The sequence below is a fragment of the Nicotiana tomentosiformis genome, chromosome 6, assembly GCF_000390325.3.
Source record: "Nicotiana tomentosiformis chromosome 6, ASM39032v3, whole genome shotgun sequence".
In the NCBI taxonomy this organism is placed as follows: domain Eukaryota; kingdom Viridiplantae; phylum Streptophyta; class Magnoliopsida; order Solanales; family Solanaceae; genus Nicotiana; species Nicotiana tomentosiformis.
The window spans coordinates 105,769,649-105,795,482 of NC_090817.1; the positions used below are offsets into that span (position 1 = coordinate 105,769,649).

At 37.5% G+C, this 25,834-nt stretch overlaps 4 protein-coding genes across 7 annotated transcripts; 3 read left to right on the forward strand and 1 right to left on the reverse strand.

Annotated features, from left to right (window-relative positions):
• The first annotated feature begins 411 nt into the window (after window positions 1–411).
• Window positions 412–1,073, forward strand: LOC104121145 (monothiol glutaredoxin-S3-like). Its single transcript, XM_009633055.4, has one exon. It carries the CDS (start codon window positions 524–526, stop codon window positions 830–832), a length of 309 nt encoding a protein of 102 aa, XP_009631350.1. The 5' UTR covers window positions 412–523; the 3' UTR covers window positions 833–1,073.
• Window positions 1,074–1,222: 149 nt separating this feature from the next.
• LOC104121144 (uncharacterized) lies at window positions 1,223–5,422 on the forward strand. Of its 4 annotated transcripts, none has more exons than XM_009633050.4 (5): window positions 1,223–2,038; window positions 2,202–2,330; window positions 2,410–2,467; window positions 2,665–2,900; window positions 4,428–5,422. In XM_009633050.4, the coding sequence occupies exons 1-5, from the start codon at window positions 1,722–1,724 to the stop codon at window positions 4,495–4,497; spliced, it is 810 nt and encodes a 269-aa protein (XP_009631345.1). In that variant the 5' UTR covers window positions 1,223–1,721; the 3' UTR covers window positions 4,498–5,422. The 4 variants fall into 4 exon arrangements, with proteins under 4 accessions (XP_009631345.1, XP_070033761.1, XP_070033762.1 ...); XM_070177660.1 differs by having other exon boundaries at window positions 4,439–5,422; XM_070177661.1 differs by having other exon boundaries at window positions 4,326–4,451.
• A 1,651-nt stretch (window positions 5,423–7,073) lies between these two features.
• Window positions 7,074–14,137, reverse strand: LOC104121143 (zinc finger CCCH domain-containing protein 32-like). The gene is made up of 7 exons (XM_009633047.4): window positions 13,755–14,137; window positions 13,509–13,654; window positions 13,174–13,248; window positions 11,980–12,099; window positions 11,500–11,826; window positions 11,089–11,406; window positions 7,074–8,255 (listed from the first exon to the last, which is right to left on the reverse strand). Exons 1-7 carry the CDS (start codon window positions 13,837–13,839, stop codon window positions 7,860–7,862), a joined length of 1,467 nt encoding a protein of 488 aa, XP_009631342.1. The 5' UTR covers window positions 13,840–14,137; the 3' UTR covers window positions 7,074–7,859.
• Window positions 14,138–24,056: 9,919 nt separating this feature from the next.
• Window positions 24,057–24,518, forward strand: LOC138894528 (uncharacterized). The gene has a single exon (XM_070179230.1). It carries the CDS (start codon window positions 24,057–24,059, stop codon window positions 24,516–24,518), a length of 462 nt encoding a protein of 153 aa, XP_070035331.1.
• The last annotated feature ends 1,316 nt before the right edge of the window (window positions 24,519–25,834 follow it).

Here is a 25,834-nt window from a genome sequence, read left to right on the forward strand (position 1 = left end):
TATAGTTCTCATTGAATCTCAAAAACTAATTAATTACACGTACAATGGATATTAAATTACTAATATATGATTCCCATACAACTTTTTGGATAAGGGATTTATAAAGGTATATATTAGGATGCTCCAAATTATATATTTTATACTCACTTGGATTTATACTTTTTTTATAGTACCAAAAAAAGAAAAATAATTTTTGAAATGGATTATCTGCATTTGTGCTATTAAATTTACTAATGCACTGACAATACTACGAAGTAGAGCAAAAAATAAGAGCAATAAATGTTACTTATACATTATTCTTAAATCGAACTTCTAGTACTTTCCCTTTTTCTAGGATTATATTCTTTCTGCAACCTTAGCAAATCTGTACCGACGTCAAGGAAGTCTATATATATGTCTCGTTGGACCTTCATTTCTCCTCACCTTAAAACTCAAAGTCTAATACAAATTAATCAACTCGTATATATATATTTACAGGAGCTGGCATCTATATATATACTTAGCTTATATATTGAACTTGCGAATGGAGAGAGTGAGCAGAATAGTAACTGAAAAGCCAGTGGTGATATTCAGCAAGAGTTGTTGCTGCATGAGCCACTCTATTAAGTCTCTCTTCTCTGACCTCGGCGTTAACACCGCGATTTACGAGCTGGACGAGATGCAGAGAGGCCATGAGATAGAGGCGGCGCTTTCAAATCTCGGCTGCAATCCAACAGTTCCGGCGGTGTTCATCGGCGGCGAAATGGTGGGTGGAGAAAATGAGGTGATGAGTCTTCATCTTCGAGGGTCCTTAAAGCCAAAACTCAAAAGCGCAGGAGCTTTGTGGGTTTAGTAACACCTAAAACTTCTACGTATCCAGCGCAGGATCATGGCCGGTGATGCTTTGCGTTTTTTTAATTTTTTAAATAATACTCTTAGTTAGAGTTTGGCTACTAATTAATTAGTACTACTTTTAGTATGAAAAATGGAAAAGTTAAAGTGTGTGTATGTATAAGGATTAATCTTATATATACAATAACAAATGTAAAGATTTCTAACACTATTTGTATATTACTCATTAACATCTTGTAGCAGCAAGTAGTTTGCTTTATTTTTAACACTTATTATGAATAGTTATTTGTAACTATTTTTTAAAAGCCCGTTTAATTTGGCTTATTTCAAGTCCTTTTAAGTTAAAATAGCTTTTAAGTTACTTTATTGTATTTAAATAAAATAAAAAAGTGTTTAAATACTTGTTTTTAAACTAAAATGTCAAAATCAAACATCAAAAGTTAAAATTCATAACTTACCATTTTTGACTTAAAAATTAGTTACAACAAGCCCTTCCGAACGGGCTCTAATATAGAGTTAAACTCTATGTAAAAAAGGAGAGCGAGAGAGTATAGTCCAATATTAAGAGTGACCTTATTTTTACTAAAGTAAAACACATGACTGAAATTGAAAGATACAAATGATGATGGAATTGTAATTCTTGAATCTAATTCAACATGCCATTTAGACACTCCAACAAAGCTATTAGTGTTTTATCAAAATCATGACCGAGTCAATTCTAGGTTTTTTTCCCTTAAAGTGAAGAATTGGAGAATTTTAATTTTATTTTGACTTGGACGAGCTTTCCAAATAAGGAAACAAGAACCGGGCCGGTGATATAACCGCCAAAGAAATCCAGTAAAATCTGCCGGATTTAACAATTGACCCGATTTGAAATCGTCTCTTCCCCTATGGACTCGAGATTTAAGCGAATTGTCAATGCTGTAGTCGGGAAATCATGTCCAATATGCCTGAGCCGGTTACACCATCGGAAAGCAGCGGTTATTATCCCATGTATGCACGCCTACTGCATCGACTGCATCCGCAGATGGAGCCATCTGAAGCGAAAATGCCCTCTCTGCAACTCCGACTTTGATTCATGGTTCTCTAGAATCAGTTTCTCCTCCGGGACCTTTAAGAAAGAGAAATTATCAGCTCGTAACGAGACTAAGAAATTACACTTAGGGTTTGCCTCATCTAGGCCGAGAGATCGATTGGTGGACCAAAGGTTAGTTTTTATCCTTAATTAATTGTCCATCAGGTTCAGCCATAACCAAAATTTTAACTTTTAGTGGTAAAGTAAAACTAATTTGAAGTACCCGTAAGTTGGCCCGGATTATCCCCCAAAAATAGTATTAATTTGTGAGTTTTATGTTGTACTGAACGATTAGGAGAAGGAGAGACGAGCTGAATGCTTTTGGCTCCAGAACGAGGCCGTTCCCAAGGCGGCGATCCTTTGATCAGATTGGAGCTTCAAATTCAGATGATATTAACAGGAGAATAATTCACTGGCGTGCCAGGTATTATGTCTAAATTAACGTGGAAAATCCTAAATGCATGGCTAGTTGTTTGACCTAGCGTGATATATTTTGGTTGCAGTATATATGAAGAGAGATTGCAGGCTGTTCGGTTTTCATCCAAATATTGTCTTGTGCAGGTATGCTCACACCAATAGATTGACGCTCTTCACTAAATAAATTAAAGACATTGTGGTTATTATGTCTACTATCTTAGCTATTATTATGTCTACTATCTTGATGATAAACCTGATGTCTAGAAGTTGTTTGTCTTAATTGATTCCGCTTGAGACGTCTAAATTTAATTCTGATATTTACTCGGTGTTTAAATTTATAGCGCATGGATAATAGGAGTGCCAAAGAAAAGATGTTACAGAGAATAGAACCTTGGATAGGAAGGGAGCTGCAGGCTATACTGGGGGATCCAGATCCGTCCATTATCGTCCATGTTGTTACCTCACTTTTTATCTCCGAAAATACACATTCAACACAACAGTATGCCGGAGATGATTTTCTTGCGCCGTTGCGACCCTTCTTGCATGAACATGCTGAAATGTTTTGGCATGAACTGAGGTATCTTTCATTATACTTCTATGCTTCTTTACTTTAACCAAGCTATTGTATACATTAGTCAAACCTTTATGAAAATGAGTGTTCACTAACCAACTAATTGCATGACTCTAATAGCAATCAAATTTTCATCAAAGAAGTGTTTTCTTTTCCATTGAAGGTCAAGTATTCAAGTTGAACACTCCGTAGTCAATATTTTATGACATTTCTCAAAAACTAACAAAAAATTGCTATGTTCTAATAGCAATCAATCTTTTTGCTCGTACAAATACTTCTCCATTTAGGACCAAGTATCAGAATTGAACACACTGCAGTCGATATTGGGACTTTGGGAGGGAAAATTCTTAGGGATATTTACACAAATATTCGGCCGCATTCACTATTTACTTTTCCTAGCCGATATACATAGATTATACAGCCACCATTTATTTTTAGTTTAAGCAGTTGGGTTGTTGACTATTTAGGTTAATTCCTCAAATTCTTATCCAAGCAAATTGATTTGCATGTAGGGCAGGAGTATCACCTTCCCCCCCCCCCCCCCCCCCCCCACACACACACACACACAAACCCTCCACCCAAAAAACAAAAAAAAAAGGGGTCTTGGGACCTAGTTTGTAAGTTTCACTCAGACGAGCTCACATTGAGATAAAGGAATATGCCAAGTAATTTCTCTGCTTAATTTAATCTCTTATCGGCATCCATGAGATGCCTCGCTTTCGTAACTGAAGCTGAGAATAGGGTCGCCCAAAGCTCTGGTTCGGTATTGTGGGTAATGTAAACAACTCCTTAGGTTTGATGTTGTTTGGCAAAAAAACTTCTGAATAACATCAGGCATTATTTTGAAAATAGATCAACATCAGACATAAATCGTTGTTTTTCTTCTTGCTCCAGTGTTTGGCTGTGAGAGTCAATTCCTGTCAACCATCTTAACAATCATTTGTGAACATTGCTGACCATCTTAGGATATAATGAAATTGGAAGATAGAAAATTTTGTTGGACGCGCCAGTGTTAAACTCATTGCGTTGAATTCATCTCTTAGACAAAAAGGGAGAACTTCATCAAGGTTTATCTGTCAAACAATTTTTCACTATTGCTTTTATAGGCAAATAAGTTCTAAATAAATAGCTCTTCCAGGTTCGAGACCAGCAGTGCTATATTTACTAGTGATCTGTTTAGAATTAGAAACTGCTATCCTGGTAGTGGAACTAAATACCTGAGCTGCAATTATAACATAGTAAAACAGAGAATATAACTTCTTTTGAGAAAATATCCCCTTTGTTATATAATTGCTCTTTTGTAGCTATTTTCAGGTAATGCCATTCCTTTTTCCTGTCGTTTTAATGTGTTTTTTGCTTTTTGGCTTCATTCGTTTTAATAAGAAATTTTGTCTGAAAAATTTTTGAGGCTCTAGATCTCTCTCTCTTTAGGGTGGGGATGTAATGGGGACTTGCTCTCTCTCTCTCTCTCTCTCTCAAAAGTGCTGTTGTTCGTACCGCATTCTATGACTTAGATAATGATGTTCACTATAGGTGCTTTGCAGAAAGCCCTTTGTCTATGCAAACATATGATATTGTGGTGGAGTACAAGCCCTTGGACTAATTCAGTAGTACCAGTCATTGATACATTGGCTGCAATCCTAGAGTAACAATGGATTGAGATGGATAAAGGTTGAGATGCAGCACAGTCATCTGACAATGGCTATAATGATGTTGTTGGAATCTGAATTCTTGTGGCGAATGGAAGAGCAAGCCATCAATTTTTCTTCCTCAAGAACCAGCTAGATTTGTTGAAGAGAGCCCATTATGCGCTGTTCCTTGGTGGATAAGCATGGAATCTTGCAGCCTTGGCTTTGTGTAGGCAGGGATAGCATTTCTGTTCTGCATATTCATGTGATTTGTGAAGTCAAAGACATGAAGAAAAACATCACACCTGTGTGATTAGCAATCCTGCCCATTAATATGAGAGGCTGGAGAAATTTGAAATGCCAAAATTAGATTTCTGCAGTGTTTGATCCAAGTGTCATTGGTGTTCATCTCTTTGGAGCTTATAAGGCTTTCGTCTGTTGCTGTTACCTGGGGCTCAGTCTGAAGAGATATTGGCAATATTTTGATCGTGCCCCCAAATGAGTAGTCTTCAATGTCTTATTTGTTTAACTGCCACAAGGCTATTGCGTTCTGCATCTGCCTTTGGTGCACACTCAAGTTTCAGAAGTAAGGGTAGGCAGTGTGGAGCTAGTATTCCCAGATTTTCCATCATTCGTAAGTTCTCATTTGAAAGAGAAAAGACCTTCTGTGGTAGTTCACCGTGGCCGATAAAAGGTGGCTTTTCAAACAGAAATTGTAGAGGGTGGGACTCTTTTGTGAAATGCTCATTGTTGGAGAGGTGTTAACGGGAGATAAAGTAAATACAATCTCAAATAAAACAAATTTTAAACTTGTTGCAAAATTGATACTGATAATTTTGTGTAATTAATACATTGTTTAGTTTTCTATATTAAATTTCGCATAAGTTATGTTGAGGTTAATATCATTGTATTACTAAATTTTGATTAACTTATGGAGGTTAAAATCATTGTATTGCTAAATTTTGATATTATAAACAATTCCACACTAAAATTCACACAACAAGATCATAAACCAATCACCAGAGGGGTCTTTGCAATTCACTAAAGATTTCACGTTTGCCTATTTTTCAAAAATAATGATTTTCACTTTCAAAACTCTCAACCTTTGCAAATCAATGTTAGTTTACGATTTGGTTTTCCAACTTCAACTTGAAACGGAGATTTGAGATTGGAAGTATTGAAATTGAAATAATGGTTTTCACTGTCAAAACTCTCAACCTTTTTCTAAGTTAAATTCATGAACAATATTAATTTTTAAATACTCTTCTATAACTTCAACCTCAAATACTTCTTTTAAATTTAAATTTTGTTGCTCTAATACTTTAATTTTTGTCCAAAAGGCCTTAGAAGGAATTTTGGGCCTTTGCTACTAAAGGCCCTCCTCGCTATGCACTCATCTTCTCTGATTTGGCCCTTTGCTACTAATTACAAAAGCAGCACTGCAGCAGCAGTATTTAACTGACTCCAGCTAAAGGTATGGCGTTTCTCATTTTATCACCTTTATTCCTTGGAACTCAGAAGCATTGTTTGAGAGTTTTTAGGTTCTCTCATAGAGACTTACCCCCTATGTTTGAGTTCCTATATTTTAGTTTTATGTCATATTCTTTCAAGAATTTACCGTGCACAGTCTGACGTTGATGGTCATAAGAAATGTAATGCGGTATATATCATAACGTGCAAAACTCGAAAGTGGAGTAGTGCAGTCTACTCCTACATTACTTTTGAGTTACATAGAAGATTGATTTTCTTGAATTAATGTACAACTACTACTATTTTTCTGTATATGTCACTACTATCAGAGTTTGGCTAATTAATTTCAACAAAAGAAAGAGAATGCTAATAGTAGTTTTGAATGTTTTTAGCGATTATGTAGTAGAAAGTTGTGCGTGAAATGCATGTTATATTAGATTGCTACTAGTTGAAACAAAAATAACAGTAATGCAAAGCTAAAAAGAAAGTTGAGTTTGTTATTTTGACTCTAAAGAAAACTCCTACTGCCATCAGATATTGATATTCCTGGTCATAATTCGACATTGCCCTAAAATACGACACTTGCTGAGAAGAAAGCTCAACTAAACCAAAACAAAATTGAAATCCAGCAAACAAGAAGGCGGATAATAGAGAAATTTCGTTATAGGGTAAGTCCAAAACATTATCAACCAAAAAAACATGCTTAAATCTATAGCATTTTGCTAAGCTACTAAGATTCCAGTTTCTTTGGGCAGAAAAGGACATGCCACAATCGTGCAGAGAATAGATCACAAGTCAATCAGTCGCTTAGATTGGAAAGGTCTAGATTTTAGGAGAAATATTCAATCTCACGACTCTAGTTACAACAACACTCTTGACCTCAGACCTGATGTCATTTAGTTCATTTTATTGGGCTATGACTTGTTTTCCTCCTTGGTTTTGTTAGCTTTAAGCACTGTAGAACCTCAACTTTGTAACTCAGGTAATCAATGGAACCTCATATTTATTTTTAAGGGCACTCTAAACAGTAATCGTTGACAGCACTCACAGGGGAAATCATAACCGATAAATAATATCAAAGTGACAGTGATGAGTGTGAATTTGATATAAACAGAAATTGAATTCTTACAAAGTCGAGGTTTTCCCTTGGAAATTTTGCTGTATTTGGTGTTAAATATTATTATAAAAGAAAAAAAATTGGGTGATTTCCCATATCACAACATAAAGTATCAGGTAGATCCCATAAAGGCAGCAATACATTTACCTTGCTCGGAATCTGTGAATCAGCTGTTTTCTTCACAAGAAAGTCCCACACCAAAACAACAAGACCAAGGTATTCATTCCTATGGTCAAGTTGGAGCTTGTCCCCAGTTTTAAAAGGGACCAAATAGGACAGGAGTGAAGACAGTCCAATTGGAAGGAGAATGACACAGCAGGAATTTTTTTTTGTTCCCTAAAAGACTACAACATAAATAACCACAACAAGGTCCAAAAAAGGACATCTAAAAAGGAAGGTGGTTTTTGTTACTAGTTATTCGGAAACCTAGTACAGGCCTCCATTGAGGGTTGTTGGACCTCTGAAAGATGGAATACACTTATTCAAAATGGGCAAAAATGGAGAAGGTGAGCCATGTGGTGATTATATGAACACAAAATGACAGAACTAGAGTGTGTGCTAGATGGAAAAGGTGAGCCATGTGGTGATTATATGAACACAGAAAGACAGAACTAGAGTGTGTGCTAGATGTGAATGGGAGGAACCAAGATGACTAAGATAAAAGCCTCCTAAGAAAGGCTAGCACCAAAAATGGAATCCTTGTTCATGATCATTCAGCAGTAGAAAAATGTGATTTCTCAATCTTTTCTCTCAACTTGATGTTTGAGCCTCACCATCGCGACCTGTACTGCTGCTGCCACTGGAAGAGGTAGAATTCTGTATAGACTGTTGAACACCAGAATGAGAAACAGGACCACCCTTTGAGAACATTGAACCAACTGAACCGCTTGAAGAGCTCATAGAAGACGTTTGGGTAGAGAAGCCATCCTTGGTGGATCCAGATACAAGTTCAGGCTTCAAATCTGAGGATGAGGATGATGGAGCCAAAGTACCAACAGAAGATCCGACAGGGTAAGGCGCAACCGGCATATCAACGAGAGAAGATGCCGAGGGACTATAGCTTATTCCCATTGGATGGTCAAACTTGCAAGAAGGTCCAAATTTGCACACTCCATTTTGTGAATAGTGAGAGCAAATTGGTGCACCCTAAGAACAATTAAGAGAGCCCAAAAAGAATGATCTTCCAGTCTGAGCACGGCACAGTTAATATTAAAGCATACAATTCACTCTGTTAAAAAAATTAATACACCTCGGTAAGAAACAAAAGTGTTTAAGATATACTACACAGAAGTAAATCAAAAGATACATCAATTCCTGGCTCATGCAATAAGCTTAGAAACTAGTCAAACTACTATATTAGCACGGTCATTCATGGAACTGATCACCAGATAGCTGATGATTAACTACTGGATGAATCTTGCCAAAAGATCAATGTACTACTAGGAATCACTTCACACAAATAGAACCAGAACGCAACATCAACTTGGCAATGCGCAGATCTCAATGGATGCATGAATAACATAAAAAGGATGATGATATGGCATCATAAAGTCAAGAAATATGTTCTTTAATCACCGATAAGCAAGGCATTCAAATTTAGTCCATAATCCAAGTTGACATGTGGAAAAAGCTAAAATGTTGACTTTCCAACACAACGAACAAAAATAAGCATAAGAATAGAGCAGGAACCAAGCATTTCTCACCATCCACAGGCATCAGCAGTAAAGTATACTGTTCATAGCAAGGGTGCCAGTAAATGTGTCACAGCAATTTTTAAGTGTACAATAGTAACTAACAACTCAAACTTCAGATAATATCACATATTTACAAGGCTCCAGTTGAGGTGAAAAGCCCTTTGATGTCAGAAACAGCGCCTGGCGAATAAGGATGAAATTTAGCAGCTTGCACTGTATTCTATTTGCTTATGAACAATATACAAGTTTAACCACTTTTTTCTGCACTTGAACAAGTATTTGTATAGATAAACATCATGAGACCACGGCAATACAGAGAATATTTTAAATCTCTACCACGTTTTCTATAATTTTTAAGCATCCAAAAGATGCACAAGTTTCTGACTGAAAATGTAGTATTAAGTTATTAGACAGCTGTGTCATTAACTAGGAAGTGGATGACTTTGACTTGGAAGAACATTTAAAATACTCCAACTCAACTTCAGAATCCTAAGATTAATTTGTCAAAGAAAATTTGCGAAGTTCCATGCAACCTAGGAGATGGCACGTAGAGGCCGTAAATGGTGACAAAAGCCATGCAGCTGTGTGTGAAACAGACCACTGCAAAGATAGCATTCCTAATAGCTAATTGACAAAGGTTTCTTAAATTTCAAGAAAGATGTATTGAAAATAAAAATTACTTTTTTCACTTGAATTTATCATAACAGTTAGGACACTACTTCATGCTAAATAACACTGACAACATATTAAATTGATTTAATGTTATTCATTAAATAATGGAGTTCGCTGCCCTCTTTTCCATATTCCACTGCTATGGAGAAAAAGGTGGTAGAGACAAAAGTACTCCCATCATAGAGAATGCTTTAGTACAAAAATTAGATGGAAAACCCTAAAAAGATCAAAGTATTATTCAACACCTAAGTTCAGTTGGATTTCCTAAGCATATAGCTACAGTTTCCACAAGAATGATTATAATAGAACTATGGATGTTATCATTTGGATGTTAAGATGAAAGTGCAATCATATAAATTAGACAATATCAGAATGATCACCTCCGACAGAACGTGCAAGCAACACACAGAGAGAATAAGACGAGTGAAGGTCGCTTGAGATGATTTGGTTATATCCTATGTACACCTATAAATGGATGTGCACCATACAAGATCCGAATGATCACCTCCAATAGAAGGTGCAAGCAACACACATAGAGGATAAAATGAAAGAAAGAGATGATCTGGGTAAGTCCTATGTACACCTACAAATGTACCCGCCTCTAGAGTGAAGCCATGATGATTGAAAGTGTAACGGACCAGCTAGACCTAAGATCAACGGAGAAATTGTCTCAAAAGACCTGTAATCTCTCGAATCCGTACATACTTCGCGAAAAAATAGAATATAATGAGAGCAGAAGATCGATATAGGCAAATTAATGCTTAAGATGTTTGGTATGCTTACATTAGGTCCAATATTTGCTGGAAGTCTTTTTACTTAGTGTTACAGAACCCAAAATTATTAAATATTGGAATGAAATGGTCCAACTGAAGCGAAATGAATGGTGAGGATTCACATACTAACTAGCTTGCAATTGAGGCATAGCTGTTTTTGCTGTTGTTTCATAGCTTCTCGAATAGATACTTTTTAACAAGTAATCACAAAGTTTAAAAGTACTTACACTAAGCCAATGCGACAAGGCATAATTACAGATTGTGCAGAATCAAAAATTGCATCTACATCATGTACAATAGCCAAATCTCGAATAGATTTAGCTTCTCTAGAAAATTAGTATTACCCTTAGTCTAGGTTTGTTTTTTTTTTTTTATTTTTTTGCGGGGGGGGGGGGGGGGGGTTGACCACAACACTAGTTTAAAAAATTCAAATGAAACAGGTGCTAATCGGAAAATCAGCATTACTCAGGAAACATGAATCAAGAAAAGTGTTATATATAACACAATAAAAATGCTAGGAGAGATCGACAGAGCACTCTTTCTTCATCAACTGCCAGAACGTGCATGCTCTATATATTTCAACAACAGAAAAATGAAAGAAAAGAAATGAAGCCCCAACTGCCTACAGGAGATCAAAGAGGAGGAGCAGAATTTAGCTATCATCACATTGTCAATATTTTTTCCAATAGAACAGGAAATTGCAAATTTGCACTTAGAAAGGCTGACAAATGTTGGCTGATGACCTGTTAATCTAATTAACTTGCAAGCAAGACCAAAAGAATGAAGCATAAACTTGCAATGAAGAATCTCAATCTAAAGATTGAAAGCCAAGTTGCTTACAGGACGAAGAGGAAGACCCATGGCACTGAGGATAAAACCTGATTTTGGTCCACTCCACTCAGGTGGATGATGGTATCTACATGAAGATCCAAATTTGCAATCCCCATACTTTATGTAATACTGACATTCAGGTTGCCCAGGCCTTTCTGGGAATGCATGTTCCTTCTGGATGCTGCCTGAAGGACCTATAGAAGCAGTAAGAGACGTGTACGGTCCCATGTAGGCAGGTGCTGATGCAGATAGTTGCGTAAGCCCATAAACTGGACCTGCTCCAGCAGCAGGCTGAGTAGTTAGGGAGGGCACTTGACTAGCAGATGCCTGCACCATATAATTTAATACTCAGGAAATAAACAGTGCCTTTCAGGAAAGGTCTACATCAACAGCTGCAAAAAACACTCATAATATACCTACCGGATAAGGAGTCCAACCCGGCACAGGAACCATCCCAGGGGGGAAAAGCATAGGACCGTATGTGCCATAGGAACCTGGAAGCAGAGTAGGCCTCACAAACGGCCAGTTGCCAGCAACCACTCCATATTGTTGAGCTGATTGAACATAAGGAGATTGCACTGCTGGATAAGTGGCTGGTGGGGGAACAGCCGCTGGCAAAGGAAAAGCTCCAGGTCTAGCTGCTGATGTTGGCACTTGCACACCTGCTGGCTGTGGATGGTGAAATTTACAAGTGATGCCAAATTTACACTGCCCAGTTTTCATATAGAACAAACATTCCTTTTCACCCTGTGCCAGGAACACAAAGAGCCAAATCAGAAAGATACGTCAATGGTCAAACTTTTCCAAGGAGACAAGGAAAAAGAACAAAAACACAAAGGAACGGAAGATAACAAAACAAGGAAACAGAAGGAACTAAATGAACATGAAAAGAAGGCAGACCGGTCGCAGCGGGTATCCATAAATGTTATGTGTCATCAGGGCTGGAGATCCACCTCCCTGCCTTGGATGGTGATATTTGCAGGAAGCACCAAATTTACACATCCCCGTCCTCATATAGTACTGTAAATCATAATCAGCAAAAACTAGCGTTATAACAGTGAACAATAAGAGCCTTATACACAAAGGTTTTGAAAAGTTTCCAAAAAGGACAAAAAACCATCTAGCTTAGCTGACCGACAGTTTCCATATTCAACAATCACTTGGGTGAATTAGCAGCAGATCAAATTTTTAAACAACCTTTTAATGTGAGTCATAGCTTGGAATAGAATAGGTACACTTGATAGATCAAATAATACGAAGATAAGCGAGGGAATATTGTAGCAGACAAAACCATTTTCATTTTTTCCTTTGATTATTTAATCCTAAAAGTACAACAACAAAATTTCTCCAACAGATAACATTCTAGACAGCCAAGTGAACAGATGAATCATGGTGAGATAGAAACTCTTTGAAGCATTTCCTCCAACAGAAGCTCGAAACTAGCAACCAACGGTAGAAAGTAGAAACTAAATCCGGTTATTTAAACTAAAATAGTTATCGGTATCCCAATTCAACAGTATATTTCCAAAGACCAAAAGGAACAAGAACATAAGCACATATCAGCATGATCAACATCATAAATAGCATAGTAGATGCTAGGACAACTTACTTTTTTTTTCTGTGGATAAGTTACTATATGCTAGGACAACATAAGCTGCCTATTAGCATACTCCTACTAGAGATCCAATAAGTAGGAAAAGCACAAATCTTGGTTAACGAAATGGGAGCACAAATAGGATAAGTTACTAGATGCTAGGACAACATAAGCTATCATTCAGCATACTCCTACTAGAGATCCAATAAGTAGGAAAAGCACAAATCTTGGTTAACGAAATGGGAGCACAAATAGGATAAGTTACTAGATGCTAGGACAACATAAGCTACCATTCAGCATAATAGAGATCCAATAAGAAGTAAAAGCACAAATCTTGGTTAACAAAACGGGAGTCCAAATAGTACATGTTCATCAAAAAAGTAAAACAAAGTTATTGCACTAAGAGAGTCAAATCCAGAAAACACATATTCACTCTCGAATTTGATCATTAAATGAACACCAAATTCCGAAACTGATAGCATCACATTTAAGGAAACTACCTGGCAAACAGGTTGACCCACTCTTTCGGGGTATTTTTCTTCTCCTCCTCCGATAGCTCTCGCAGCTCCCATAACCTATCATTAACTTACATCCATGAAATTTCGAATCTTTTCTGCTGACTAAAGTACAAAATGTACAAAAAAGGAAAGATCTTTCAGACTATAACTTTCAAGGATATAAAATAGACATCACTAATGAAGATTTTAAAAACCTGATATATTAGAAGATCAAGCTGAATTGGACAGTGAGAAAGTAAATCAAGTTGATCAGGTACATTAAGCATAAACACCTTGAAATAAACCCTAATTAATTGGAAGTAAAGAAGAGAAAATACCAAATTACGATCGGGAGGATGATTGAACCGACAGCGAGAGCCATAGCCACAGAAGCCCGTCCTCAAATAATAAATACAATCGGCCTCGTTGGGCCGTTCAGGGTACGATTCTGACCCACTTCCCACCGACAACTGCCACATAGCCTCTGCATTACCCATAAATAATATATGACTCAAATACAGTCCACATTATACGAACTGATACTAATTGGTCCGAAATTGAAATGCAGGTAAGAGTATACTCGCCTTCGAGCCCAGTATCGCCGCCGGGAGAAGTCCATTCCGATACCGGAGCACCCTCCATTGGTTGGTTCCCACTGTACCTCTCCATTGTCCTTTAAATTAACTTATAAATACAAATAACTATACAAATATGTATGTATATAATCTATGTACGGATGGCTATACGTATATGTAATCTATGAACAAGAGTGAGTGAGAAAGAAGAGAGTGTTTGTTTGGGAATGGTTTTGATCGAGTTCGAGTGGGGGTTTTAGAGAGAGAAATGAAAGGGTTTTTTTTTTAGTGGTTTTTATAGTCACGCGCGCGTACACTATTCTCTCTCACTTAGTAATGGCTTGTGTGTGTGAGAGAGAGAGAGCGTTATTTTTCTCGCGGGAGTCGGGGGTGCGCGGGCGGTTGGAGGAAGGGAGTTGTCAAAGTCGTTGTAGTCTCTCTCCTTTATTTGGCAAAATAAAATAGCCTTTTTATTTTCTTTATTTTTTCCATTTCATAAAATATATTTAGGAGAGATTTTTTTGGAGGTTGAAAAGTAAAATTTAGGAGAAAAATCCGGTGAAACGAAATGCGACAGCCTTTGGCTGATTTGGTTTCATGTACAAGGTATGATTAACACTAGTATAAAATCCAGCATTAGTTTGTGCAGTGTTTGGTTATCTTTTTTATATTTCCATAAATTTAGGATTATTTGTACTTTAAGTATACATGGATTAAACTACTGAAATGATCACTATAACCTTCATGTATTAAACTATTTTTTCAAAAAAATAAACAAAACTCATTTTTAGGATATATCTTGCACAAGAAATAATACTCTTTATAATAATACGTGCATTATTAAATATAATTCTTGTAATTATTTATATCTTTTTATCCCTCCTCTAAAGTTGACACACAATTAAAAACTCATTAAGTATAAGGAGTGTTTAACTAATAACTATACGCTTTATTGAAAGCAAGGGTAAAATTGAAATAAAAAATAGTATCTTTATAATTTTCTAAAGTAATAAATATTTTAGACCCTTTTTTCTTTTCCTACACCGACATACAAAACGGACTGAAGGGAGTACTATTTAATTTTTTGTCTTTTTTCTCCTTGTCCAATTTTTAAGGTTTTTTCTTATTCACGACTTTTTTTGTTCTTTTATCAACGAGGGTTGTAATAAAATGGGTACTCTTTTATTCCAGAATCTCGATTTTGAACCCTAAATATAGAATCGTCTTTATAATAGAATGATTTACCTTCAAATGTGAAATTTTTTGATATAAATCAAATTTAGCGGAGCTCTAATGCGGGTGCATAATATCGGATGGAAACAAGAAAATAAAATTTTCTGTTCTTTTCCCTTTTATGTGTATGTTAGCTTTTTAAATACGCCCCAAATGTTATACTCGCTTGATTCTGATGGAGAAAGAAAAAATCTCGCGCCTGATTATGCTTGCTAGTAGATGAGGTTGTTCATGCCTCAATAGGATTTGTGAGGTAGGGTTTAGCTCAGTATGTGTTATTATTTGTCCTATGCTTTTGGGAAGTACCCAAACGGCTATGAGATCAGACTTTGCCGTCAGCCACACCATGAGCCCATCATGAGGCTACCATCATAAGGCAATGGAGGCGCACAAAGATGATTATATAGCCAAGGCATAGAGACAGACTAATATAGCTTTTGTCCCCCTTCTTGTACTCTTCCTTTTTGATTTTTTTTTTTATTATTAATAAAATAGCTACTAGGCAACACGCCTAGCAGTATAATTTGCTAAAAAAAAAACAATTTATATGCTTGATATGGTTATTTTTACAGTTTATAAATATTTCGACTAGCGAAAGGACATGATCGTCCTTTAAGTTCTTCACGCATTTTGCCTGTGGAATTCGACAAAACGTGCTTAGCCTGTCCTCCACTTGACATAAAACGGGATGCTCTTTTTTCCTTTTTTTCTTCCTCTTTTTGTCTTTTTTGCTAAAGACCACTTTGAAGGTATTTCAAAAATATATTACCTCAATATGCGTTTGAAAAGTAACATTCTAATGGAATTTAAGTGTAATTACAAATAATTACATGCATTCACTTTTTTGTTTGGTCAAATAATTGCTTAGTCAATACTAAATTAATTGAGTAATTGTAGGAGTGTAAGAATAATTTGAAAAAAAAGAAGCTTTAAGATAAAAATAAAGAGGATAAAAGTAAGAGTTGATATATACTAGTACGTTGTAGAGAAAAATGAAGAAGATAAAGGATTAAACACCCAAGAGTCACTAGCATTATTATCCTTTTCATCCCAAGACAAGATATTATCTTGTTAGAGTGATTATGGGATAGGTAAGAATAAACGCAAATTTGGATTTTTGGATAGCTTGAACAATGACTCCCAAATTAATTACTGTATAAACTAATTTTGCTTTAAGGATATCTTTTCTCTATTAATATTCCTCTTTCAACCTTTACCTTTTATAGTTGAAAACTGTGCTATCGGTTTTCATTTTAGTTTTATTTTAATTTACTTAATTAGTTAATTTCATTAACTGTCTCTGTAGTTTGCGATAATTGATACATAGCGTGAGGGAAATTACTTCCTTTTTTCCCAAAGAATTATGGTAGTAGTTTATAAAACAATCTCCAAAGGGCAATGGGCTGAAATCTAGTAATTTTTTTTCTTCAATTACGTAAGCTACTACTATATCTAAAACTAAAAGAATGAATTGTTTGCTTTGTTACACAAAACTAAAATTTCGTACCAAAGTCTCTTTTATATTTCATAATATACAGAAATATTGTTCACATTAGACAATGATGTTATTTTCATTTGGTGATGTCATTCCTCAAAATCGTTTCTAACTAATTTCAAAGAACTTACATCACGAAGTTTCAAAACTTAAAGCCGTGAAATTAAAAGAAAACTTATAAGTAAAATAAATTCATCAACACGCTAAATGCTGGATCAAGAATAGAAAATATTTTAAATTGTTCACAAACTTTACTGATATTCGACCCACAACAAATGGTCTACTTGTTTCTATTTCGAGGTAAAGCTCCTATCCAAAGATTCAACGCGATTGTTACATATCCTTTGTCAATTTGCTCTCATAATTCGTATGTGTGTGCTTATTTCGCTTAAAGGTTCGACAAAGAATCATAGATATTGAGCCGTCCGTTTTTAGTGGCTACGAGGGGCGGCCCTCCCATAAAGCAAGTAAAGCAATTGTTTTAGGTCCCACATTTGGGGGCTATTTTTGTTATATCTAATATGCTATGTATAAGTTTAAAAAAGGTCCTTTGAAGTGAAAAAGTTTGATTTCTTTCTTTAACAAATATAGAGAAGAAGGATTTGCAGCTGCTATGATTTCTGCCACGAAAACTGCACTTGAAATGAATATTAAACCCGAATTTCGTAAGAAACGTATGATATATAGAAAGTAACAATTTGACGAGAATGTTGATAATAAAATCTCAAAATATTTCGAAGAATCCTTTGAAGTTGATTACTTTATAAATAGTAGACAAGGCTATATTTTTCACTTCAAAATAGATTTGAATAATTCGAAGCATATAAAAATATTTTTAGTTTTCTATTTAGCGATAAAAATTAAGATCACTAAAGCATAATAATCAATTTGATATTGACGGTTTAGATTTATTTTTGAAATTAAAAATATTAAGAAAAATAGTACAATTAGAAGATAACAGTTTAATTGATACACTCTGTCAACTAAAAAAATTTGATTCTTTTTCCAATGCATATATTACTTATGGAATAATGTTAATATCTTGTTACTGCCGCTTCAGCGGAAATAAATTTTCAAAATTAAATTGATAAAATCTTACCTAAGATCAACAATGTCTCAAGAAAGGTTAAATAAATTAGTTATATTGTCAATTAAGAAAGACTTATTAGGAGTTGTTGATTATAAAAAAAAATATTAATAACTTTGTATCTAAGAAATGCTAGAAAAATAGACTTCAAATAAATAAATATTTTTTTAAATAAAAAGTTAAGGCCCCTCATAAAGTTTGGCTTTAGGCCACAGAATTCGTCGGGCCGCCCCTGGTTGCTACTCCAGTGGAGAGTGTATACAGGTAAAACCGAGGGTAACATACATCCCGATTTTTCGGTGGATCAAACGAAACAGGGACATGATTGCATGGGATCAGAATCGAAGCCAGGGATTTCTCGTACTAGGGGCCGAACAGTGTGCTCTCTACCGGGCCTGGCAAAACAACACTCCTCAGACCCATAGCGTGCTCCTAAACCTCGAAAAGCACTACGAATGGTTGCACACGACTAACAAAAAATTATGATATCCGCGCCCAACCGGATATCATGGCGCGAATCTCGCCCGACGTCGGTAGCATATAAATAATTGACGAGAAAGGAGGATTTTATTTTACCTTTTTTAGAGTTATGCTAGGGATGAAAACAATATAAAGGGGAAGCTTTTTCATTCAATACACATTGGAACACACATATCAAAGCAATGTAAACTTGTTTCTCTGCTTTCTAGTTATTGAGAATTTCTTATTTTAATCATAGTTCTTCATACATATTTGGCTCTGAATCGAGGGTTCGGTCGAGGGCAGAACTATTATTTAGCTTAAATTCGAGCCCGGACTTAACGTCACAATTGGTTTGGTTATTTATTTTTATCTTTGATCTGTTTATCTAACATTCTTTATTACTTGTATTGAATCAATCCACATATCCTTAAAACCGCGTACAGATTCAAATGTTATCTATTTTTAGGGTAAACAATTTGGCGCCCACCGTAGGGCTAAGGATAATAGTGGTGGTTTGATACAAATCTTCATAACACACTCTATTTTACACTTGTTCTTTAAGGTCTGAGTTTCAGGTCAGTTTTAAAATATCAAATTCTCAATCTGCTCACTTGAACGTTGAGGTTGAATCTGGCCATCAGGGCGAAAACAACAATCTGGTGCCTAGAAATGAGGTGCCCCCTGCCGACCCTAATGGAGTCACGGTTGCAGACCCAATCGATGCTAACTCGTAGGTGGCCATCGACGCCAACCTGCCTACTGACCCTGAGAATAGCGTCCATGGAGAAGCCTGACCAATAGCTCGAGGAGCGCCCGAAGGCGAAGGCGACGGGGTCAGTTTACGATTGATCTTCAAAATGTTACTGGCGCAATAGGCGGCGATAGAGCAGCTGTAAAATCAATGTTGTGCCCCCAGCAAAGTTGAGCTCGAACCATGCCGGGACCGAAGAAATGAGCAGATCACCGAAAGACCGGGTTAAGCTGTGTCCGATGTCAGCCCCGAAGTAATGAAAATTCTTGAAGCATTAACGAAATGGGTGGAATCATGCGAAAAGAAAATTGAGGCAAACGACAAGAAGGTAGAGACATATAATTCCCGGGTCGATCAAATCCCAGGAGCACCTCAAATACTGAAAGGGCCGGATTCCAAGAAATTTTTCCAAAAGCCTTTTCCTTCGAGTGCGACGCCGAATCATATCCCGAAGAGATTTCGTATGCCCGATATTCCAAAAATATAACAAAACCAGTGATCCAAATGAGCATGTAACCTCTTACACATACGCCATCAAAGGTAACGACTTGGAAGACGATGAAATCGAGTCAGTGTTATTACAAAAGTTCGGGGAAACTCTATCAAAAGGAGCAATGATATGGTACCACACCTTGCCCCCGGATTCCATTGATTCATTCGCTATGCTCGCGGATGCTTTTGTAAAGGCTCATGTTGGGGTCATTAAGGTTGAGACCACAAAATCGGATCTTTTCAAGGTTAAGCAAAGGTACAACGAGATGCTCAGGGAGTTTGTATCAAGATTTCAAATAGAACGGATGGACTTACCTCCGGTTGCAGACGATTGGGCCGTTTAGGCATTCACTCAAAGGCTTAACCCCCGAAGCTTCTTGGCTTTGCAGCAGCTGAAACAAAACTTGGAAGAGTACCCGGCGATAACTTGGGCCGAAGTCCTTAACAAGTATCAATCAAAAATCAAAAGTCGAGGGCGACCAACTCGGATCCCCTTCCGGGTCCGTTTATCCCATCAGAACCGATAACAGGCCTAAGAGAGGTGTTGATCATGAATCAAGGCCAGTCCGAGATTGGTACCAACCATACAGTGCAAATCGAAGGGGAAAGGGGTCCGGGCACAACTCTACAAGAAACGAAAGGAGAAGCGATCGAGGGCCCAATAGCCGAGGTCTGATGAGCAAAAATGGTTTCGATAGGCCGCTCGGGGGATGGGAAGCTGCGAGATTGTTAGAGTATAACTTTAACATTGATGCAGCAAGCATCGTATCAGCCATCGGGTGTATCAAGGAGACCAACTGGCCTCGACCATTGCAATCAGATCCTATCCAGAGAGATCCTAACCTGATATGTAAGTATCATGGCACTCATGGACACACGACCGAGGACTGCCAAGAATTGAGAGAAGAAGTTGCCCGGTTATTTAATAGCGGACACCTACGAGAATATTTGAGTGATCAAGCCAAAAACCACTTCAAAAATAGGGACTCCAACAAATAGACCAAACAAGAAGAACCTTAGCACGTCATCAACATGATCATTGGTGGGGTCGATGTACCACAAGGACTGATGATAAAGCGCACTAAAGTATCCATTACGAGGGAAAAGTGAACCCGAGATTACATCATTGAGGGAACCATTTCGTTCAGCGGCGAGGATGTTAAAGGCATCGTTACCTCATAATGATGCACTGGTGATATATGCGCTTATCAACAAATCTCGAGTTAAATGTGTGTTGATTGATCCAGGCAGCTCGGTCAATATCATCGGATCGAGGGTTATAGAGCAGTTGGGGTTACATGATCAAATAGTACCGGCGGTCCGGGTGTTGAACGGATTTAACATGGCTTGTGAAATTGATGTGTGGCTATAATTCATGGTTTAGCACATTATTCGCCTTGCATTTTTATACGCTTAATGATAAAGTACACCTTATTTGCGTGTAATATGATCCATTTTATGTGTAGGTGAATTGGAGATGAAAGTAGAAGAAAAAAGAGGACCTACAAGTCGAAAGCGTGCGCGGGAGCAGTGAATGAGAGAACCTGGCGACGCCAGGCATGAAGCTGGCATTAGGCTGGTGTTGCAAGGCAAAGGCTAGGCTTGAAGCTAGCGTTAGGCTAGAAACATAAGGCAAAGTCCAAGCAGAAACATGCATTAAGCTGGCGACGCCAGGCCTGGGGCCAGGTCCAATCCGAGTTTTGAAGATTTAATTAGTTTTCGAGTTTGACTAGGACTTGGCCTACACATTTAGGTCTTTTCCCACACATATAAATAGACCTAAAATGCCACTTGGAAGGACTTTTGCAACCGGAGGCAAGGATAGCTCATTGAACAACCAATGGGAGTTAGAGTCAACAATTTCTACATCACTTTATCTTTATCTTGTACTTTAATTATGCAACATACTTTGGATATTGTTACTTTGATCATGAGTAGCTAAATTCATAGTCTAATGTTTTGATGGAACTTGTTGAAGGATGATTTTCTTGTTACGTTAATATAAATTTGCCGTAGTATTTTCTCTATTTGTTCAACTATATTATTCTTGTGGTTGATTGAAGGGCCTTCAATTAGTTGTGCCTATTTAGTATGTATTACTCCAGAGAGAATGCATATTTAGGTAGTTGTTGAACAACATCACTCCTAAACGTATATGAGGGATCAATACAGAGGTTTAAAGATGGGTACTAGGGATAACGAAACCTTGGTGCGATCTGAATGAGCTGTACTTAATGCTAGCTAGCGTAATTCGGGAGAATATATCTAGTAAATTGTGGTAATTACTCTGGAGAGAGTTACGACAGTTAGAGTGCTCATGGTCGATAGAGAAGACTTAGGCAAAATTGTAGAAAACGTAGCGGAAAAGATTCCGACAATAGGGGAAATCACAACGTTCGATCATTTTCAAATTCTTGTTTACAACCCTTTCATAGTTAGTTATTAATTATTGCATTTTCATTACGTAATATTTAGTTTATAAAAACCCAAATTGTTACTTAAATATTTTTGAAGATTGATTGCATGAATTTGTGCGAGTCTAGTAGCTGTGTTTGATAGGTTAATTCCCTGTGGGATTCGACTCCGGACTTATTAGCCGTAATATATTTGCAACGACCGCTAATTCCTTTTTATAAGGCATAGTTGGGCATGCTAAAATTTTGGCGCCGTTGCCGAGGAATTAATGGCGTTATTAATTGCAGCTAAAAGAAGTGCTAGAATTCTTAGTGTAGTTAATTTTCTTCATTCTAAACCAAATACATTGAAATTTTAACGTTTGTAGTCTTGGGTGTTACATGTGCATGCCTAGGAACTCCTCAAGAACTGGTGAATTGCTCGATGCGTTATCAGATCCTAAGAAAGCTTTCAAGGCACTAAATCGTGCAAACAAGAAAAACAAACAGCAACGAAACTCGACAGAACAAATCGAACCAGACATGGCTGACGGAATAGAAAATCCAATCAACAACAGAAACAATGAGAATGAACCAAACAATCGGGGTGTGGTGCCTCTTGTACCAGAAACAACATTATATAATTGGCACAACCCACCGCCGACAATCTGGCAACCGCAATTGCAGTCCCTCAGATACAAGCAGAATCATTCCAAATCACAAACAACATGCTACATTTGTTGTAGAATAAGGGATTGTTCTCAGGGTCACACATTGAAGATCCTCAGTAGCACCTGAAGAATTTCATGTCAATATATTTAACGCAAAGGCAGCCTAACGTGACATCGGATACAATAAAGCTTTTGTTGTTCCCATTCTCGGTGATAGGAGAAGCTCAGGCTTAGCTTAATTCACTCCCCATAAATTCCATCACTACTTGGGAGGAATTAGTCAAGCAATTTTTGAACAATTTCTACCCTCTAAATAAAACTGCCCAACAAATTGATGATATATTGAGCTATAGGCAGAGACCAACATAATCACTACAAGAAATGCGGGAGAGGTTCAAGGGCATACTGGTTAAGTGTCCACATCACGATATTCTAGATCAGATGTTGGGGCAGAGATTCTACATGAGACTGGCTGACAGCTTAAAGGCCAGTGTTGATGCTTCAGCAGGTGGATCATTTCTGAGTAAAACATTCGCAAAATGCAAGATCCTACTTGATAAGATGGCCCAAAACTCAGGATGGATGACAAGAGCCTCTACGATTACTCCAATAGTTCACTCGGTGGCTTTGGACCCAAACAACTCCATAGCTGAGAATGTGGCCACTCTAATGACACAAATGAGTATCCTCACCAAAAAGATTGATGAATCAGGCCAGAAGCAGCAGGTTCACATAGTTGACACAACTAATGGGGGTTTATGTACACCATGCATTAACCAACCATATGTTTGCTCGTGGAGTGCGGAAGGTGACAACCAACAATATCAAGAATATATGAATTATGTAGCCAACTATTGGGGACAGAGGCAAGGTGGTCAGAATTGGGGTCAACATAATCAACAATATAGATCAGCGCAACAGCAACACAATAACAACAACAATCTTGGAGCTATGCAACCACTGGGTCAAGTTGCGCCTTACTAAAGGAAACATGGCTACATCCAACAAAATTAGCAGTTGACAACAACCTCAACAACAACAGATTATGAGACCAGATGATGGGTTTACTAAACTTGAGGGAATACTAAACATCAACAACAGAATGTTGCAACAATTGATTGGGTCCACGGGAAAAATGCAACAGAGGGTATACTCGCATGAATCAACGATAAAGGGTATTGAGATTCAATTAGGACATATTTATATGGCCCTAAACAATCGTACCCAAGGGACGTTACTTGCAGATACACAAGTCAATCCAAAAGAACAGGACCCGAAACAGCTTATGGCAGTAAGTCTACGAAATAGTAGAGACCTAGATCTGGAGCAAGAGATGGCTCGCGAAAGCCGGCCTACTAAAACACTTGTGCCAGTACACATCGAGATAGATGACTCAACAGGGTTAATAGAGGTGACAGTACAACATGCGCCAGCTAAAACAAGCAAAGAAAAAGAGGTCGCGAAAGAAACTGAGTCAGAGCAAGAGAAGGAAGTAGAAACAGTTCCAGAGCAGCTTCAAAATCAAATCACAGGAAAGAAGCGGCCTCCAACACCCTTCCCCCAGAGATTGGCCAAATATAAAAAAGATGAGCAATATAAGAAATTCTTGGAGATGTTGAAGCAAATTCAGGTGAACATTCCGTTGATTGATGCCTTAAAGGAAATGCCTGGTTATGCAAAATGATGAAGGACTTGATGTCTCGTAAGTTCAATTTCAAGAATTGGCCATGGTTATATTGACTCAGACATGTAGTGTTGTTGTGACAAGACCCATAGCTGAAAAGTTATCTGATCCAGGGAGTTTCACAATTCCACGCACAATAGGGAACTATACGTTTGCTAAGGCACTTTGTGATTTGGAGGCAAGCATAAACTTGCTGCCCTTGGCTATCTACAAAAGCTTAGGCATTGGAAGAGCTAGAACCACGCCTATGTTATTACAGTTGGCCGATCGAACAGTGAAGAGGCCCTCTGGTATCCTTGATGATGTATTAGTACAGGTGGGGAAGTTTGTTTTCCCAACAAATTTTGTCATTCTCGGTTGCCGGGTTGACAAGGAGATTCCCATAATTTTGGGAAGGCCATTCTTGGCCACTGGGAGAGCCTTAATTGATTGTGGAACTGGGGAGCTAAAGATGAAACTGAACGATGAAGAGATAACGTTTAATGTGCAAAGATCTATGCGGTGACCCAGTGAGTTTGCTAACTGCTCTCTGATAGAAGTTGTGGATGTAATCTTGGAGGAGGAAGATGATACTCTAAACGCAAAAGACCCTCTAGCTGCATGCCTCATGAACTTAGAAGAAATGGATGGTGAAAACTTGGCAGAATGGGTTTTGGCCCTTGAAGGGCGAGGGTACTGGAAAATAGAGCTCGAATTCGAGCCCTTACACTTAGAAAAAAGAAAAACACCTCTAGCTAAGCCATCAATTGAAGAACCACCACAGTTGGAGCTAAAACTGTTACCGTTTCACCTCAGGTATGCTTTCTTGGGACCTAAATCCACTTTACCTATTATTATCTCATCCAGTTTGTTAGATGTGCAGGCAGAACAACTTTTGCATGTGTTAATAGAATGCAAGACTGCAATTGGCTGGACCATTGCAGATATTAAGAGGATCAACCCGACATTTTGTATGCATAAGATTCTACTGGAAGATGGGAAAAAACCTTTCAGAGAACATCAAAGAAGGCTAAACCCTAACGTGAAAGAAGTGGTGAAGAAAGAGGTGATCAAGTGGTTAGATACGGGAACCATCTTCCCAATCTCTGACGGTAACTGGGTCAACCCAGTTCAATGTGTACCAAAGAAAAGTGAAATTATTGTAGTGCCCAATGAGAATAATGAGTTGATCTTGAATCGTAAAGTTACGGGTTGGCGAATTTTTATGGATTATAGAAAAATGAACACAACCACCCGAAAAGACCATTTTCCTTTACCATTCATTGATCAAATGTTGGATAGATTGGTAGGGAGGTATCACTTCTGCTTTTGGATGGGTATTCGGGGTACAATCAGATTTTCATAGCCCCTGAGGATAGAGAGAAGACATCATTCACTTGTCCGTATGGCATCTTTGCCTTTCGGAGAATGCCATTTGGCCTATACAATGCACCGGCCACCTTTCAGAGGTGTATGTTAGCCATTTTCACTGATATGGTTAAAGATATTATGGAAGTCTTTATGGATGACTTCTCTGTAGTGGGGGATTCGTTCGAAGACTGTCTTCACAACTTAAGAAGAGTGTTGAAAAGGTGTGTGGAGACAAATTTAATGCTTAACTGGGAGAATTGCCATTTTATAGTACAAAAAGGTATAGTGTTGGGGCATCGAGTGTCCAATATGGCTATTGAGGTTGACCATGCTGAGGTTGACGTGATTGAGAAGTTGCCACCGCCCACTTCAGTCAAGGCAGTAAGAAGTTTCCTTGGGCATGCCGGGTTCTACAAGCAATTTATAAAGGATTTCTCTAAAATTGATAACCACTTATGTAAACTCCTTGAA